General features: G+C 26.9%; 2 protein-coding genes across 6 annotated transcripts in view; one reads left to right on the forward strand and one right to left on the reverse strand.

Annotated features, from left to right (window-relative positions):
- The first annotated feature begins 202 nt into the window (after positions 1–202).
- LOC112692063 (pantothenate kinase 4) lies at positions 203–6871 on the forward strand. Of its 3 annotated transcripts, XM_025566589.1 has the most exons (13): positions 203–390; positions 589–703; positions 1247–1350; positions 1419–1621; positions 1684–2117; positions 2181–2287; positions 2375–2537; positions 2594–2786; positions 4086–4238; positions 4301–4388; positions 4458–4662; positions 4729–5053; positions 6658–6871. In XM_025566589.1, exons 2-13 carry the CDS (start codon positions 607–609, stop codon positions 6863–6865), a joined length of 2280 nt encoding a protein of 759 aa, XP_025422374.1. In that variant the 5' UTR covers positions 203–390; positions 589–606; the 3' UTR covers positions 6866–6871. The 3 variants fall into 3 exon arrangements, with proteins under 3 accessions (XP_025422374.1, XP_025422373.1, XP_025422375.1); XM_025566588.1 differs by lacking the exon at positions 203–390 and having other exon boundaries at positions 408–703; XM_025566590.1 differs by lacking the exons at positions 203–390; positions 589–703 and having other exon boundaries at positions 1250–1366.
- Positions 6872–6957: 86 nt separating this feature from the next.
- LOC112692064 (pseudouridine-5'-phosphate glycosidase) overlaps positions 6958–15995 on the reverse strand; it is a 212002-nt gene continuing 202964 nt past the window's right edge. The window contains exon 15 of one of the 3 annotated variants that reach the window (XM_025566591.1): positions 6958–7192. In XM_025566591.1, the coding sequence (XP_025422376.1) occupies positions 7054–7192 (139 nt within the window). In that variant the 3' untranslated portion in view covers positions 6958–7053. Of the gene's footprint in view, positions 7193–12166; positions 12278–15995 lie in introns of those variants that run through there. The other 2 variants (XM_025566594.1, XM_025566592.1) reach the window with 2 other exon arrangements.

The raw sequence follows: 15995 nt of genomic DNA on the forward strand, positions 1-15995 counted from the left end.
AAATCTTGTTATTTAAATATATTTAAATATTAAATAATTGTTATTAATTCTTTACATTTATATTTTATACTACACGCCACTACTACCTAATTCTTAAGAACAAATCATAATTTACGATATATTTTACTCTATATAATATATACATCATATATATGTTATCTATATGTTATCATATAGAATTCAATGGTGTACCCACATTTGCAAGATACGCGGCCCGCGTTTGATAACATTCGTATCGCTATCGCCGCGTGTTCCGTGATAACAACTAGTGCGTTGGACGTTTTTTACAGGAGAAAAAAATAAAAAATACGTTTCGATTATCGCACGATGCCGTTAACTTTTTAACGTCGTTTCCGGCCCACCTGTTCAAAGTCCACTCGATCAAACCGGGTAAGTAGTGAGCACTGCAAAAGCAATAGTAGTTGGCCACTCGGTCGTCGGTTTGTCGACGATCGTTAGCCGTGCGCGGTCGACCCGTCCGGTGTATTCCGTTCGAATTCAATCGGGTTCATCGTTACACGTCCGGCGATCGCGTTAACACGTTTTTACTGCAACATGTACGAACTGATCGACGACGGTTGTTCACAGGTAGAACGCGGCACGATAATGGAAGAAAAAGGCAATCCCAACAGCATCAAGCTTCCGGATACATTGGAGGTTTTTCGAAACCTGAAAAACGCCAAACAGTTCGCCATCGACATTGGTACGTGTCATGATATTATCGTTATATGCGAATCACCGTTTATCGATGCGTAAAATATGTTTTCTCGTTGAAACTCAATGCTCGCGAGTACGTTGTGCTTTTAAATATTTTTCTCGTCCCATCGCGTTAGAAACCGAAATTTATACACTTCCCAATTATAATAATAATTTTTTTTTATTTGAAATGATAAAAAAATTAAAGGACACTATTATTTTCACATTTCATACCGTTCTGATAAAAATAATAAAACTATGACTGTTTAGTACCTTGCTCTCAAAGTTTTTAAAAACCTAATAATCATTTTTTGCGGATACTATTTATTTCTATAAAAATGTCTATCTATTGATTTTTTTGTTTACCTACCTATTTTTGTAATTTTTTAGTTTTATTGTTATATATTTTTTTTAGTTTTATATTTTTTAAAATACTTAATTCAGAAAAATTGAACACTCCTTGCATCTGTAATATCATTTACAGAATATGTTTTAATGAATAACCTCATGTTATGAATTTCAATTTGACGTTTGAAATATTAATTTACAGGTGGTTCGCTGACGAAAATAGCATATTATTCTACAGTATCATTTAGGCGAGTTTACTATGCTACTGATAATATTGATATGAAAAATGGAGAAAACCAGGATGACGTATGATATATTGCATGTAAATAATAGTGTCATGTTATTGGTTATTTTCTAAATATTCATACTTTTAGAAACTCGATAAGTTTATTTATACTTATTCTGAACAAGCAAGGTTACATTTTGTCAAGTTTGAAACTAAATACATTGAAAACTGTTTGGATTTTATTAGTGAAAATTTAGTAAACATCGATGAACGCAAAGGAAAAAGCATTAAAGCTACAGGTGGTGGAGCATACAAATATAGTAAACTTATCCAGGACAAATTGGGTTTAGAGTGAGTTGTGGTTACCATTTGTATAGTGCATTTGTAAAAATTGTACTTAAAAACAATTATAGAGTTGATAAGGAAGATGAGTTGACCTGTCTAATTACGGGCTGTAATTTCTTATTAAAAAATATAAGTGATGAAGCATTTGTTTACAATCGTAATGGTAGTCCTGAATATGAGTTTCAAACAGCTGATCCACATGTATTTCCATACATGTTGGTTAACATTGGATCGGGTGTAAGTATTTTGAAAGTGGAATCAGACAATTGCTATGAACGCATTGGTGGTACAGCTACTGGGGGCGGCACATTCTGGGGCCTAGGCACACTGTTGACCAAAGCTAAATCATTTGATGAATTACTCGATCTTGCTGATAAAGGAGACCACAGGAAGGCTGACATGCTAGTAAAGGACATATACGGTGGTGATTATAAGACACTTGGTATGCATTCAGATTTGATTGCTTCTTCTTTTGGAAAAATATGTCCTCGTCAAAATGCAGGTACAAAATTAAAATTAAATAAAAATTAAAAAAATGTTTTTAATATGTTTTGTTGTTTTTTAGAAAGCGATTACAATGAAGCAGATTTGGCAAGAAGTTTATTGTTTGCTATAAGCAATGATATTGGTCAAATTGCTTGTCTGTATGCAATGATGCACAATTTGAAAAAGGTATAATAATTCAAAAATATTAATACTAGAATTTATCTTATTATAGTGGTGTATTATAATTTTTTTTCGATTATTCAACTATATTAGGTTTACTTTGGTGGTTACTTTTTAAGAAACCGTTCACTCAGCATGCATACTATATCTTTTTCTATCAAATATTGGTCCAGAGGCACTGTACAAAGCTTGTTTCTGAGGCATGAAGGATATTTGGGTGCTATTGGGGCATTTTTAAAAGGCACCGAAGAGTGCGGTAAATGTTTTGATTCCTGTTTATTTGCTTTTTTTATTGTTTTAAAATATTTACAGATGGTGAGAAATTTTCATGGTTAGAAAATTATGCTGGTAGTGGAAGCAACCGTACTCAATTGACATGTGGCAAACGTATAGACCAACTTGAACTTGACCGTTGGGAATCACCTTTAACATTTTGCCCTTTACTCAAAGATCCATCTACATATATTCCTGATACAGTTGATTTAAATTCTGATAAAGAAGCTAGGTTAGTATGATACTTGAAATAATTTTATCAAAAATGATAAACTTTTAATGAATCTATGATTAACTTTTAAAAAATTTTATAAATAAAATCCATTTTGTTGCAACAACAATTTATAACAAGACTCTTATCTATTAACTACTGATAATATATGGTTTTTAAAAGTTAAAAATGAGAAAAATTTCTTGTTTAAAAAATATTAGCATTTAAAAAGTATTAAAATTTATTCAAATTTAGACACATTATCCCTTCTTAAAAATATACATTTTATTTCTAGTATTGTATGAAAATTATTATAGAGTTATATAAAGTTTTAAGTTTGTTGATCATTAGATAATTGGAAAAACTTAATTATCTCAGAATCTAAAAATCTAACTGTAATCATAACTAGGACTGTGAATTTAAAGCACCAAAGAACCTTAAAAAATGTCAAAAAAAATTCAATAAAATATGTGCTTAAAATGCAATATAAAACGCCAAAAATTATAGTATAAAATTGATTGAAAATAGTTTTTATTTAATTTTTATATTTATAATAATATTAGGTTCAGTATATTATACATTTGTACATTACATGCATAAATAAGTGTTTATTTAATAATAAAAAAAATAATAATAATAACAATCTTGATTGAATTTAAATTTTCTATACCTAATTAATGCTATTCACCTGAAACATTTTTTATAATTTTTTTTATAGTTTTTATTTTGTTAAAATAATAAAAGAAACTTAAATATATTTATTTTCGAGTACCTTATTCATCTTTAGTCTTTAGAATTTGATTAAAACTACCAGAAAATGAACTAAAAAAGGAAAATATGGCCTTAAACTGCACAAAAATGACCTTAAAAATTAAAAACGTCAAAAAATGCAAAATATAAGTTAACTAAATGGATTTTTAGTTACATAATACAAATTATGTACCTACTAAGCTACAGTTCACAACTACCAAAAAAAAAAAAGAAAAAAAAAGCACTTTTCTACAAATGCACACCCCTAGTAATAACATAGCTTAAAAATAAAAATGTACTGCAATAATTACTTAGCTATCTTGTTGTTTGTAGTATATTGTTGATTGCAGCAACCTAAGTGCAAAAATGCTATGAAAATCTATTAAGATTTTACAGATAATATAATTTTTAAGAAATAAATTGAAGTTTCTACAGTTAAATAAGTGTATTTAATTAAATTTTGATTAAACTTTAAAACCATACATTATCAATGAAAAATGCTGTGTAAGTTTGGTTAAAACTTGAGAATAATTAATTTTTTTATTGTTTAATATTTATTATGATTTTTAGAGAATATTGGTTGAATTGTTTTGAAGAAAGTATTGAAAATTATGTGAAGTATGCAATTGCAAGTCAACCAACTAGCGATACAGCTGCTAAACGAGCTGCCATGTTTAAAGAAAAATTCATTTCTCGAGTACAATTATTAAAAATTAAACCATTGTAAGTTCTAATAATTATTTATTTTTATTTATATTTAACATTTTGTTAATTTTATTATTTAGTGCATATGGCAATTTAACTGTCAGAGGTCTTTTGGATACTATCAACCAATGTCTAAAAGAATTTGATTTTCCTGATCCATATTTAATTGTGAGATTAAAATAAAATTTAAAATTGATTAATGAAAAAAAAAAAAAATACTTACATAAAATATTTCAGCAAAAACGAACAGAAAATGAATATGCTTTAACTCTTCTTCAAGAACGATTAGAAGAACTAGATTCATTAGATATAATGGAGAGACAAAAAGAAATTGTCATGGGTGTCTTAGCTGGCAACACTTTTGATTGGGGGGCCAAAGAAATTGTAGCTCTGATGAAAAAGGGTGATTTTGATTTCAAGCAAGCAAGAAAACAAATTCCTGGTAAAATGATTTGATTAATAATACATAAAAGTAACAATTATATTTGATTTCTATAACTATTTACAGCAAGACCTTGGTTAATTGATAACTTAGATGAATGGGTGCAAAAAATTTGTAACAAACCATACCAAAAAATCGCTATTTTCATTGATAACAGTGGTGTTGATATAGTTTTGGGAATATTACCATTGACTAGAGAAATGTTACGTCAAGGTTCAAAAGTAATATTGTGTGCCAATTCTGCTCCAGCACTGAATGATGTCACTTATTCTGAGCTCATTGTTTTACTACGTCATGCTGCAGCAATATGTCCTATAATTTCCAAAGGATTAAATGATGGCACTTTAAAATCAATGGAAACTGCTCAAGGTGGACCATGTTTAGATCTTAGGTATGATTTTATGTTATAGAATATTTACTATTTATATGTAATACCATTCAATATTATATTTAATGCTATATACCAGGTCTTATTATAACGGGCAGTAGGACCCAAATTAGGTAGTAGGAAAAGTCAAAAGGGCAATTGACTTTATGCACCTTACAAAAATAAAATTTTCCTTATAGAATAATTGGATTTCTACTGAGTATTTGAAAAGTAATAATTATGTGAGTTTACAATCTTTGCTACTTCGTTGATTGATTAATCTATGAAATTGAAATAGTGGTTTACGTATTACAGAAAAGATCTGTTTTTCTAATATTTTACCATGTGATAGTCGAAATTCTAAAATACAATTTATTTGGGGAGGGGGTAATTATTTTAATCCAAATAAATTTCATAAAACAAACTTTTCAGTGTGTTTGGGCATTGGGTAAAAATCTTTAGAATAAGCCCTGCAATATACATGAAAATATGTAAAAATTTTAGTTATTTTTTAAGACCCCATTAAGACATACTTTTCTGTTTATCTTAATTACTTATTTATTTTAATAATCTGTTTATTAATGATTCCATTGTAAATCATTTATCTGTTATTACAAGGTGCTCAATGCTCAATGAAATTGTACATCTTAGTCAGAGTTGGGCAAAAACAAATCAAAATAAAAAATAAAAAATTAAAACATAAATAACTAATTTATTTATGAATAAAGAATAAAATTATTCTGAATAGTTTTATTCATGAATAAAACAATTATTCAGAATAAATGTATTTGTCAAAATCATAAATGATATTAATTAAATAATGATATTAAATATAAAAGTATATTTAATTTATTTTTGTCAATTATTATTTGTCAATTAACTATATGTATTAATATGTATTACCTTTATATATATTATTTAAGTCTAAATAATAAGTCTTTTATTATTATATATTGTTATTTAGAATTTAAATTTATTTTTTATTATGATTATATGGAATAACGAATAACTGAATAATGAATAAAAATAAAAATCAATGAAGAATAATTTTTTATTCAAATAATCAATTGAATAATATTTTATTCGAATAATGCCCAATTCTGATCTTAGTACACATATTTCATATTCATTTTCACAATTTTTGTCAATTAACATCAATATAAAACGAAATATCTCTAATTTCAATGATTAAAACAAAACATAACTTTTAAAAATTATAAATTATTAGATTGTAGCAGACTTGGGTGGTATTCCGAATACAATATTTGGAATACTGTATTCAGAATACCGTCAAATTGTCTCTTTTTTAAATGATTTTATTACTTATTCGTCGTATCTTATATAAGCTAATATCAGGTATTTATTATTGTTGTAAACCATAAACTATAACAGTTATATAGTATAAAAGTACAATAAAATAACATATATTTAGTCTACAATTTCAAATATTTCTGTTGAGTGGACATCTATTATTTTTAAAGTATGAAAACTAGAAGTATTTTCTATAATATAATATCAGTATTCAGAATACTTTTGAAGTATTCTAAATAATGTATTCGGAATACAATTTGTATAAAGTATTTTACCCAAGTCTGGATTGTAGTCAATAATAATATTTTATTTTTCAGTCGTTTAGAGCGAGAATTAGCAAATGAATTAAATACTGTTGATTTAATTGTATTGGAAGGAATGGGTCGAGCTGTACATACCAATATTGATGCAGAATTTTTGTGTGATAGTTTAAAGATGGCCATAATAAAAAATCGTTGGCTTGCTAAAAGATTGGGTGGAGAAATGTTTTCTGTTGTATGCAAGTATGAAAGAATAAATAATTGAAAAATATGTGCTTAATCTTCTTTTATGTAAAATTTAACAATATATTGTTACTAAAATGATTTTTCAGTATAAGATAAATGCATATTATAATATATGGTAAAGGGTAGCTGTTATATTTTTTTAAAAAAAAATTAATGTTAAATCTTAATGTATTTTGCTATATTCTTGTAGATATATATAAGTTTATCTTATAAGCTAGTTGCATAAATGTCTACGGGTACTGGATTCTGTGACGAAAGTGCATGTGTTGCTGCTTTCAGTCCCATTGTGATGCATTCGTCTTGTGATTTACCTTTTAAGATTCCAGATATGTAACCTGCGCACAGACTGAAACACAACATTTTATTGTTAACAAAAAAAAAAAAAAAAATATATTTTACATCTGTCATTATTATTATTTTATATATTTGTGTATTCTTTTTCAAATGAGACAACGAACAATTACTTTTTGACTGTTTTCGTTGTTTCTGTTGTTATAAAATAAGTAATCATGTATTGTAATTTTATTTTAACATATTAAAGTAAATAACATCAGAAAATAAAATTGCTTCAATAAACTAATGGTGATATATTATCAAACACAAAGCATTCTACTAAAAAATTATTGTTATTTAAATATTTCAATTTATTTACATTTAATATAGCTTATTATTATTTTTTAAAATATTTAATGGTGTCTATAAATTAGGTACGTATAAAATATACATTTTCAACATGTGTTCAAAATGTGAAAATAAAAATAACAATTTCAGTACAGTAATATTCATGGATTAAATTATAATCGATAAACCTGTTTTCTTTAAGTATAAAAAGAAAATAAAATCTACTTCAAACGCCTTTTTAATTTTTAATACAATGATATAAAATATATTTAAAAATTTAACTAGTTTAAGCCTCGATATCTATTTTATAATTTGTAATAGTCTTGTACCTACATCCAATAAAAAATGAATTATTATGAATGAAATACTTAGGATAATGTTGACTAGATGTAAACTGTTATTTTAAACAATTATTTGAACATCAATCGTTGATCAATAATTTGACCACATTTTAACAATGCCATTGCTTAAGAAGTTGAAATATTTCAATTCTTCAACAGCAGTGCTTTACTTCAGTATCTTTAATTTTTCTATACAGATATTGTATTAGACCATTAGAGTTGGAAATAATTGATTGTTTTTCGTGCTGTTACGTTATTATAAACTAGACATTACAAAATAATAAATTATTTAGGAACGTCTGATGTACATGTGTTGAATTCCAGGTTTCATAAGTACTCGTATTTTTAAACCATAATTTCATGTAGGATTTGATGACTTGTTAAATAAGCATATTGTGTGAGTGTAGAGTAAACTTGAATAAATCAAACGTATGAATTTGGATCACACTGTATCTGGCTCCCCACTAAACGTCAACGAAGGGGTCCATATCAATATATTTTTTATTATAATAATATAATGAATTACCAAAATATGTAAGACAACAATAAAATGAAACAACTCTTCTATGGTGAGTAATTGGTGTAATGTAATTAAATAAATATATATATATATATATATATATTTATACATATCTGTATATGTATAAGCAAGGCATGTTAGGCCTACGCTATGGATTTCAAATTTATTTTTTAAATTTGGGACATTATAAATCATAAATATAATTTATTTACTTTCTTACTATGGTGGCAACAATGGGAATTAGAGGTAAGGACATATAGTTCCTTGAATAAAAATTTGTTATTTAATCAATTATTTATTTTTATTTTTATAATAATTTTTAGTACCTACCTACGATTTTGAAAAGAATTGGAACATATGTTAATATAATTAAAACTTAAATTTAAAGTGACATTTCATATAAAAGTTCTAAGTAATATTAATTTGTTATCTCTTATAAATTGATAACGTACCTATTCTTATTATTTAAATAGATTAAAAGCCATGTTTAACTCTTCAAATGAATACCTACAATAAAACAAATAATTAGCAATTCGGTATCTTCCATGTTCTAATTAATAATAAATTAACATTTTAATAAATAAATTATAATGCCTAGTAACATTGAATCCATGTATAATTTTAAATGTACATTAGCCAAATAATCCAGGATGTAAGAGTCACTTCCTACAGGGATCTAAAAATATGACGAATGACAGAGAAAGATAGAGAAGACATTTACTGTAAAAAATTTGTTAAAAACTAATCTTCGGATTGATAAACTAAAAAAAAAAAAAAAAAAATATTTTAAATATTATCACTAAACAACATTTGTATTGTGAATTTTTTTTAATAAAGATTATTAATATATTTTGTTGATACATATACAATTATCTTTTTGACGTAGATATTCTAATTTAAAATTTAAAAATTAAATAAAAATTTAAGAAATAAAACACAGAATGCACCTATGTGAATTAAATCTGCTTTGACAGAGTCTTCTTATAATATTTATATGTTCGTTGTTCCAATTAACGATTAATAACTGGTATATTATTAATTTTTTTATTTTAAAACGAACGGAGTCCTTGAGAAACAATTGATTAGGGCTCCGTAGAGCACATTTTTGGAAACACTATTCTAAACAATGGGCTGTTTATTTGTACACAATAAAAAATTAAAAAAAAAAAAAAACATTCCATTATAAATCCATGATTCATTGAATAACTATTACAACAACAAATATAATCATTTTTTGTTTGCAATGTAATTGATTTTTTTGCTACTACGATCTTGAGCAGGGTGCGTTACGATTGTGTATGGACCTTTTTCACTATTACGATCGTGTACGTTCTGTCTAACCAAAATTAATGCAACGTTGCCTCACAACTGTGAACGTTTGTGTTATAACTTATTTTAGGAAATTATTGCTTATACTTGATAATTTCATAAACATTACTGTGAATATAATTCTCCAGCCGATAATTGTTGATAATATATTTTAAACTTAAAAGTTTATGTACCGATACATAAAAATAAAGTTTTATAAAATGATTATAGATTACAATTGATTATGTGATTTTACTTATTCCAATTTACTTATTCTAATGTCAAAACAACAAATGGTCCAGAAAGTTTCCATAGAACTTTTAACGCTTAATCCTATAATGGACATCTACCAATATACTTTGTCATTGATTCATTGAAAGAAATTTAGGCTAAGACCAATATAAAAATATCTATTGTACAAACAAATACTAGTATGTCCAAAGCCATTCCAAGTAAGGATATCCAATAAATTAAATATGTAATAAAACTGTATGACCACTTTAAGATAAATGGTAATGTATTACATTTTTTATCAAGGACCGGTCATCGATACTAAGAATGTTATTTATAACTTATAATTTATATTTTTATTTAATTTTATATATATTCGTATATATTATTTTTAATTGACTATAATAATATTGTTAGTTTATGAATTAGAGATTTGCCATATTAATTAAGGTATTACTATATAATAGTAATATTAAATCACTATATAATAAACGACAATAATCTGGTTTATAAATATAATATTAGTAAAATATACGCGTCAACAAATATAGTATAATAATAATATTTTTATTATAACACATGTTAGTCAACGATACACTCGTTTCCGTATGCAACCGTAATGTTTTTAACGGTCAGGTAGGGAAATCGTACAAACGTATGCAATCGAGTTACAAAAAGGAATATGTAATCGTGTAAAATCATTATCACCGTTTGATCAAACGTCTTCACGGACATTGGACAATTCTTCAATTTTTTAGCGCCCTCATTTTCTATTGAAATCATCGCAAGATCACTAAGCTGCGTTAGGTCATGGTGATTCTTGGACAGTTTTTAACTAATTTAAGTTTTGATCATGTCCTTTCGGCTTTTGCTACAGTAACCGGTAATGTGAGAAACAAGTGAAGGAAATAACATTAAAGACGTAACGTACAATGCATTTTTCGCATTTATTAATAGTAGCCAGTGGCGCATTTAATATATACGCGCCTTGGGGCAAAATAATTTTTCTGCCCTTCCCCTTATAAAAAAAAAAAAAATAATATATATAAATAAATTCAAAGTTAAGCAGTAAAAAAAATTAATTTTATGAAACAAATTATAAATCAGTTGTTATACGATATTGATAATTTTATAATAATACCTAACGTTAACCTAATTTTTTTTGCAAATTGAATATTCCTTTCTTAAAATATATATATTAAATATAGAAAATGGAATAAACACTTATTATATGCACAATGATTAACAATACATGGTTTTTTTATTATATTAAATATATTATATTTATTATTAATTATATAATAAAATAATCGATAGCTTATACTTTTTTTCTTAACTTTTGAGAAGAAAAATGTTCAATAACATCATTAAAGTTAATAGTTTTCGTTAAATCAGCTTCAATGTTGAGGTTTGTTAATTAATTAAGACGATTTTCTCCCGTTGTTAATCTTAAATAAGTTTTGACCCTTTTTAATGTAGAAAATGATTTTTCCGTTGAACAATTACATACATAGTAGCATCCTTAGAGCAATATCAATATAAGGATACACTTCAACTAAACTATTCTCTTTTATAAATTCTAACATACATTGAACGCTTTTAGGTACAGTTTTACTCCTTTTGTAAACTTTTTAAATATGCCCTAAAGTGAATACCGCGTTCTGTGTATCCGAGTCTTTATTATAAATATTGAACGAAAATATAATATCTTATCGAATAATAAATGTAATATACCTATTTTGCTATTTCACTATTACTTAGGTGACTAGGTATAGTATAATTTTTTTTAACTTCTTATCAGATGCTCAATAATATTTTTTAAAATACTAAACAATACCGAAAAAGGTGTGAAAATTAAAAAAATTATGAACACATCAATAATAAAAGTTAGAATATTTTGCTGCTCCCAAAAATTTGCCGCCCGGGGCATTTGTCCCTTCCCCCACTTAAATGCACTACTGATAGTAGCCTAAATGATACCGTGTTGTCAACGGATGATCCGTGTGCTCGTTCAATAAGCACTAATCAGTATACTTTCATATTTTATTTACTTGAACCGAAGTTTTTTCAAATAGTACCAATAGAATTTTACTGCATGGCTCGCGGAAAGTCTCACCTTCAGTTATACGTAGTTTCGCCTTTGACCGGAGCCGAGTACTGTTGGTTCCTCGAGTTCACACAGAACAGAGCTTGGCCGAGTGTTTGGTAACGTGTAAACAAACCGTATGCGTTTTCCGTTTATTTTATTTTATTCTTTTTTTTTTTTTTTTTTTTTGTCGTAGAGTTCATGAGTAGAAAATCTCGTATGCAATTGGTTGTGATTGTAAAAAACATTTTCGGATTTCATAAAGGTTTGTCAGAAGGCATTGCTTAGTGGAACTTGGGTGTACCGCTTTCGCACAATGAGTAACTGCGGAACAGAATTTTAATTACAACTATGAGGCAGATACTACTTTACTACTTTAGTAAGTTCAATTTTCAGTTTCATGGACATTTTAAAGCAAATATAGGGTGACACGCGTACACAAAGCTTCGCAGCAAGAATACTGGGGGAAAAAAACAAAAACCAGCGAAACATTTGTGTAATGTTATTCAGAAATATATTGATTGATTTAAATGAGGAAAAATTATCAAAGCGGATTGTGCACAAAATGTTTTCTTCGAGTTCAAACCACAAGTTTTTTAGTACTCGTCCAGTTACTTCTTTAGAAATTTGTTTTATTTATTTATTTTACAGGTCAACAACGTTTTTAACCGTGCTTACAGAGAATTTTCTCTCACTGTGGCCAGTTCTCGGCTTATAAATGGGAAGGGAAATATTGTTGATTGGGAGCCTTCAAGTGAAAGGACGGAGCCGATGTGAATACATCGTTTAAAATTTGTAAATAAAGTAGTAGTTATACTTTGCTACATTTTTTAACTTCTGACAAGTATGAATCAAGTATGTTTAATATTCACGTTTTGATTTTTTTTTTTAATACTGCCTTGTGCGAATCAATGTACATTAAATTGCGTTTTGCGTTATATGTTGATATCTACTTCAATGGTAACTGCGTAGCAGCGAATTATGAACGGCAAAGACTAAGTTACAATAGGTATTTTATATTAATCATATTATTACGCTCAGAATTCTAAAGGACCAAATGATATTAATAGCTATCCAAAATTGTGTTGAAATTCTTTCGTTCAGTGAAATATCTTACCGGACGTTATTGTGTTAGTCAACACGTATATTAATAATATGCTCTGCCCCAGGCGATTGCGTTGTCTTTCTATAAATATTTATAATGCTATTTACAGCTGAACCGCCCGGAAATGTCTAGAAAATATTTTATTACCGTTTAAGACCAGAGAAATTTCATTTCCATTTAAAAAATAAAAAAAAAGGTTAAGTTGAATAAAAACACCCAATCGTCGTGCACTCACTGATGATATATATTGTAATTTATTTAATACTATATTTATATACACATACCTCAGTTGGCATTCATTTGAACAGTCAACTTATTAATCGCACAATGACAATTCTCGGACCGTCAAAAAGCGAAAAAAAAAATTATACAACATCAAATGTTGATAAACGTTGAGCACCAAGTCGAAAAAGTACATCCGTAAAGTGTGTTAACACCCATAGAATACACAAACCCCCGTGGAGCGTAGAGACACTCGTAGATCCTGTACACGGACGGAGCTCTTTTCGCCCAAAAATGACCTTCCTCTTTTTGCCCACGTCCTCTTTTCGACCAAAAATGAAAAAAACAGTTTCCTCTTTTCGCCCAAAAATAATTGCATTCTTTTCGCCCATGGTTTTACATTTTGGAAACCACTGTTTCGAAATTAATAATTTTTAAAAAATTATATAATAATCAAATAAAAAAATAGAAAAATATATAATTATTAATAATAATTAACATTACATTGGTTATACGTACGACATATCTACATAATTTATGTACAGATTTATTATTGATGTATATTATATTTAGATACTTATATTTTTTTTACACAGTAATAAAATAAATAATATAATAATCAATATTAGTGATCACTAGTTCCTTAATATAAGATAATATTTTAGGTATTTGTCATTTATTTTTATGACGTCGTTAAAAAAAAGTTATTCATGGATTTAATTTGTATTTACATTTTTTGTATAATTGAATGCCATTGATTTAATGAACTCATACCGACTTAACTCTCCTCTATTGTACTTTTCAATTGTTTTTTCGTTTTTTAATTGGCGTTCTCTTACTTGTCTGTCTTTGGGAAAGTGTTGTAAGTAAATACTATTTAATTTAATATAAAGATCAGTTTGGATTTATTTTACCACAGCTAACCATATATGAATTTGTGGAGAGTTACTATAAAAACTTTTGTTAAAAAATGAGTGAAAGGACTCGCATGCATTTGTTGCCCTGATTAACTCTGATGATTTAGCTACCCAAAGCTTTGGTGGGAACATACTTTCATTGGATATATAGTTATCAGTTAAATAATCACAGAACTTTTGTAATTTTTTATTTTCAGGGCAGTCACTCATTAAATCTTCTATATAACAATCACCTACTTTTTCAGAATTTAAAAATAGTGAACCAAACGTGTAGTGTTGACTTACCGATATCCGAAGACTCGTCTTTATAATGTGTAGCTAAACCAAATTTTTGCACATTTCTCCACCATGATTGGGTTAAATGAAACCTATATCCAATTATTTCCGTATTTGGCAAAACAATTTTTATTGCTTTATGTATCGCATATTCAAAATCAACCATGCATTTTAACAGCGATAAACGTAATCCAAGGTTATTACATTTTTCGGTGATTTTTTTGAACACAAATTCATATGTATGTTCCGAGTTATCAATTAATAGGCAAAAAACTAATGGTAAATAATGACCATTTTTATATCCATGAATAGTGAACATTAAATTAAATTTTTTTTGAACAAATTTTGTTCAAAAAATCTTGCAGAATATTTAAATGTGCCATCGACATATACGTTTTCAATATTGCTCAAGAAATATAAATTTTTTTAACAGGAAAATATTACAACATTTTTATTTTGATCGTTATTCAATACAAAATGTTAATTTCTTGTAGTGTTTATTTCAGTTGCATTAATACACTGATGAACTTCATTTATATCAGTAGAGTTAGGAGGGAGGACTTTTGCACGAGATTTATACATATTGTTCTTTAATTTATACATATTGTTAACCTTTTTATATCAATTTCATTTAAATATGATGATGCGTCGTTTTAAGCAATTTATTTTAATATTATTTTTTTCGGTCTTGTATGGAGATCTTCTAAAGATTTTCGTTTACATGCTGTGTTTATTATTTGGCGATTAATATTCGATTTATCATATTCATTATGATTTTGTTCTCCGACTGCTAAAGTAAAAGCATCATTTTTATCTGTATATAATTTTACATCACACGTTCTTGTTACACATCTCCAACGGGTAAAGTGATTTTTTTTATTAGTCGATCCAAAATTGTACTTAAAATTATTATAAAGAACCATACGACCACCTCTTTTACTTTCTAAAAATTTCATTTTTATATAATGTAGTCATTATAATCATGAGAAAAAACACAATCACACTATTCGGCACAAAAGTGAACGACGTACTAAAATTAAAGATGTTACGAGTGTTACGTATCGATATCAAATTTGTTAAATTATATTATATACATGTATATATATTATATCAATTATATTTGTAATCTAGATATTGTTATCGGCCATATATACATAAACACATAGACCTGGCCGGTCTAGTACACCGAAGGGTTTTTGATTGTTATTTTAATATAGTCAGTCGAGAAAAGTGTATAAAGGTGCCGACTCCTTTATCGAAATATATAGTTGAAAATACTTTAATAATAATTACTTTTAAGTTATAATTAATATGAATATTTGTATTATTTTACAACAACAAAACAAACTATTTATTTAAGTTGTAACCTGATAAAATTACTTACAAGTCATTTTACATCGATAACATTATTTTAAATACTTATTTTTAACACTTATTAAATTATTATTAAATTATTATTAATTATTATTAATAATTATATATTTTTCTATTTTTTAATTTGATTATATGATTTTTTAAAAAT

The sequence above is a fragment of the Sipha flava genome, unplaced genomic scaffold (genome assembly GCF_003268045.1).
Source record: "Sipha flava isolate LNK unplaced genomic scaffold, YSA_version1 69_pilon_pilon, whole genome shotgun sequence".
NCBI lineage: Eukaryota > Metazoa > Arthropoda > Insecta > Hemiptera > Aphididae > Sipha > Sipha flava.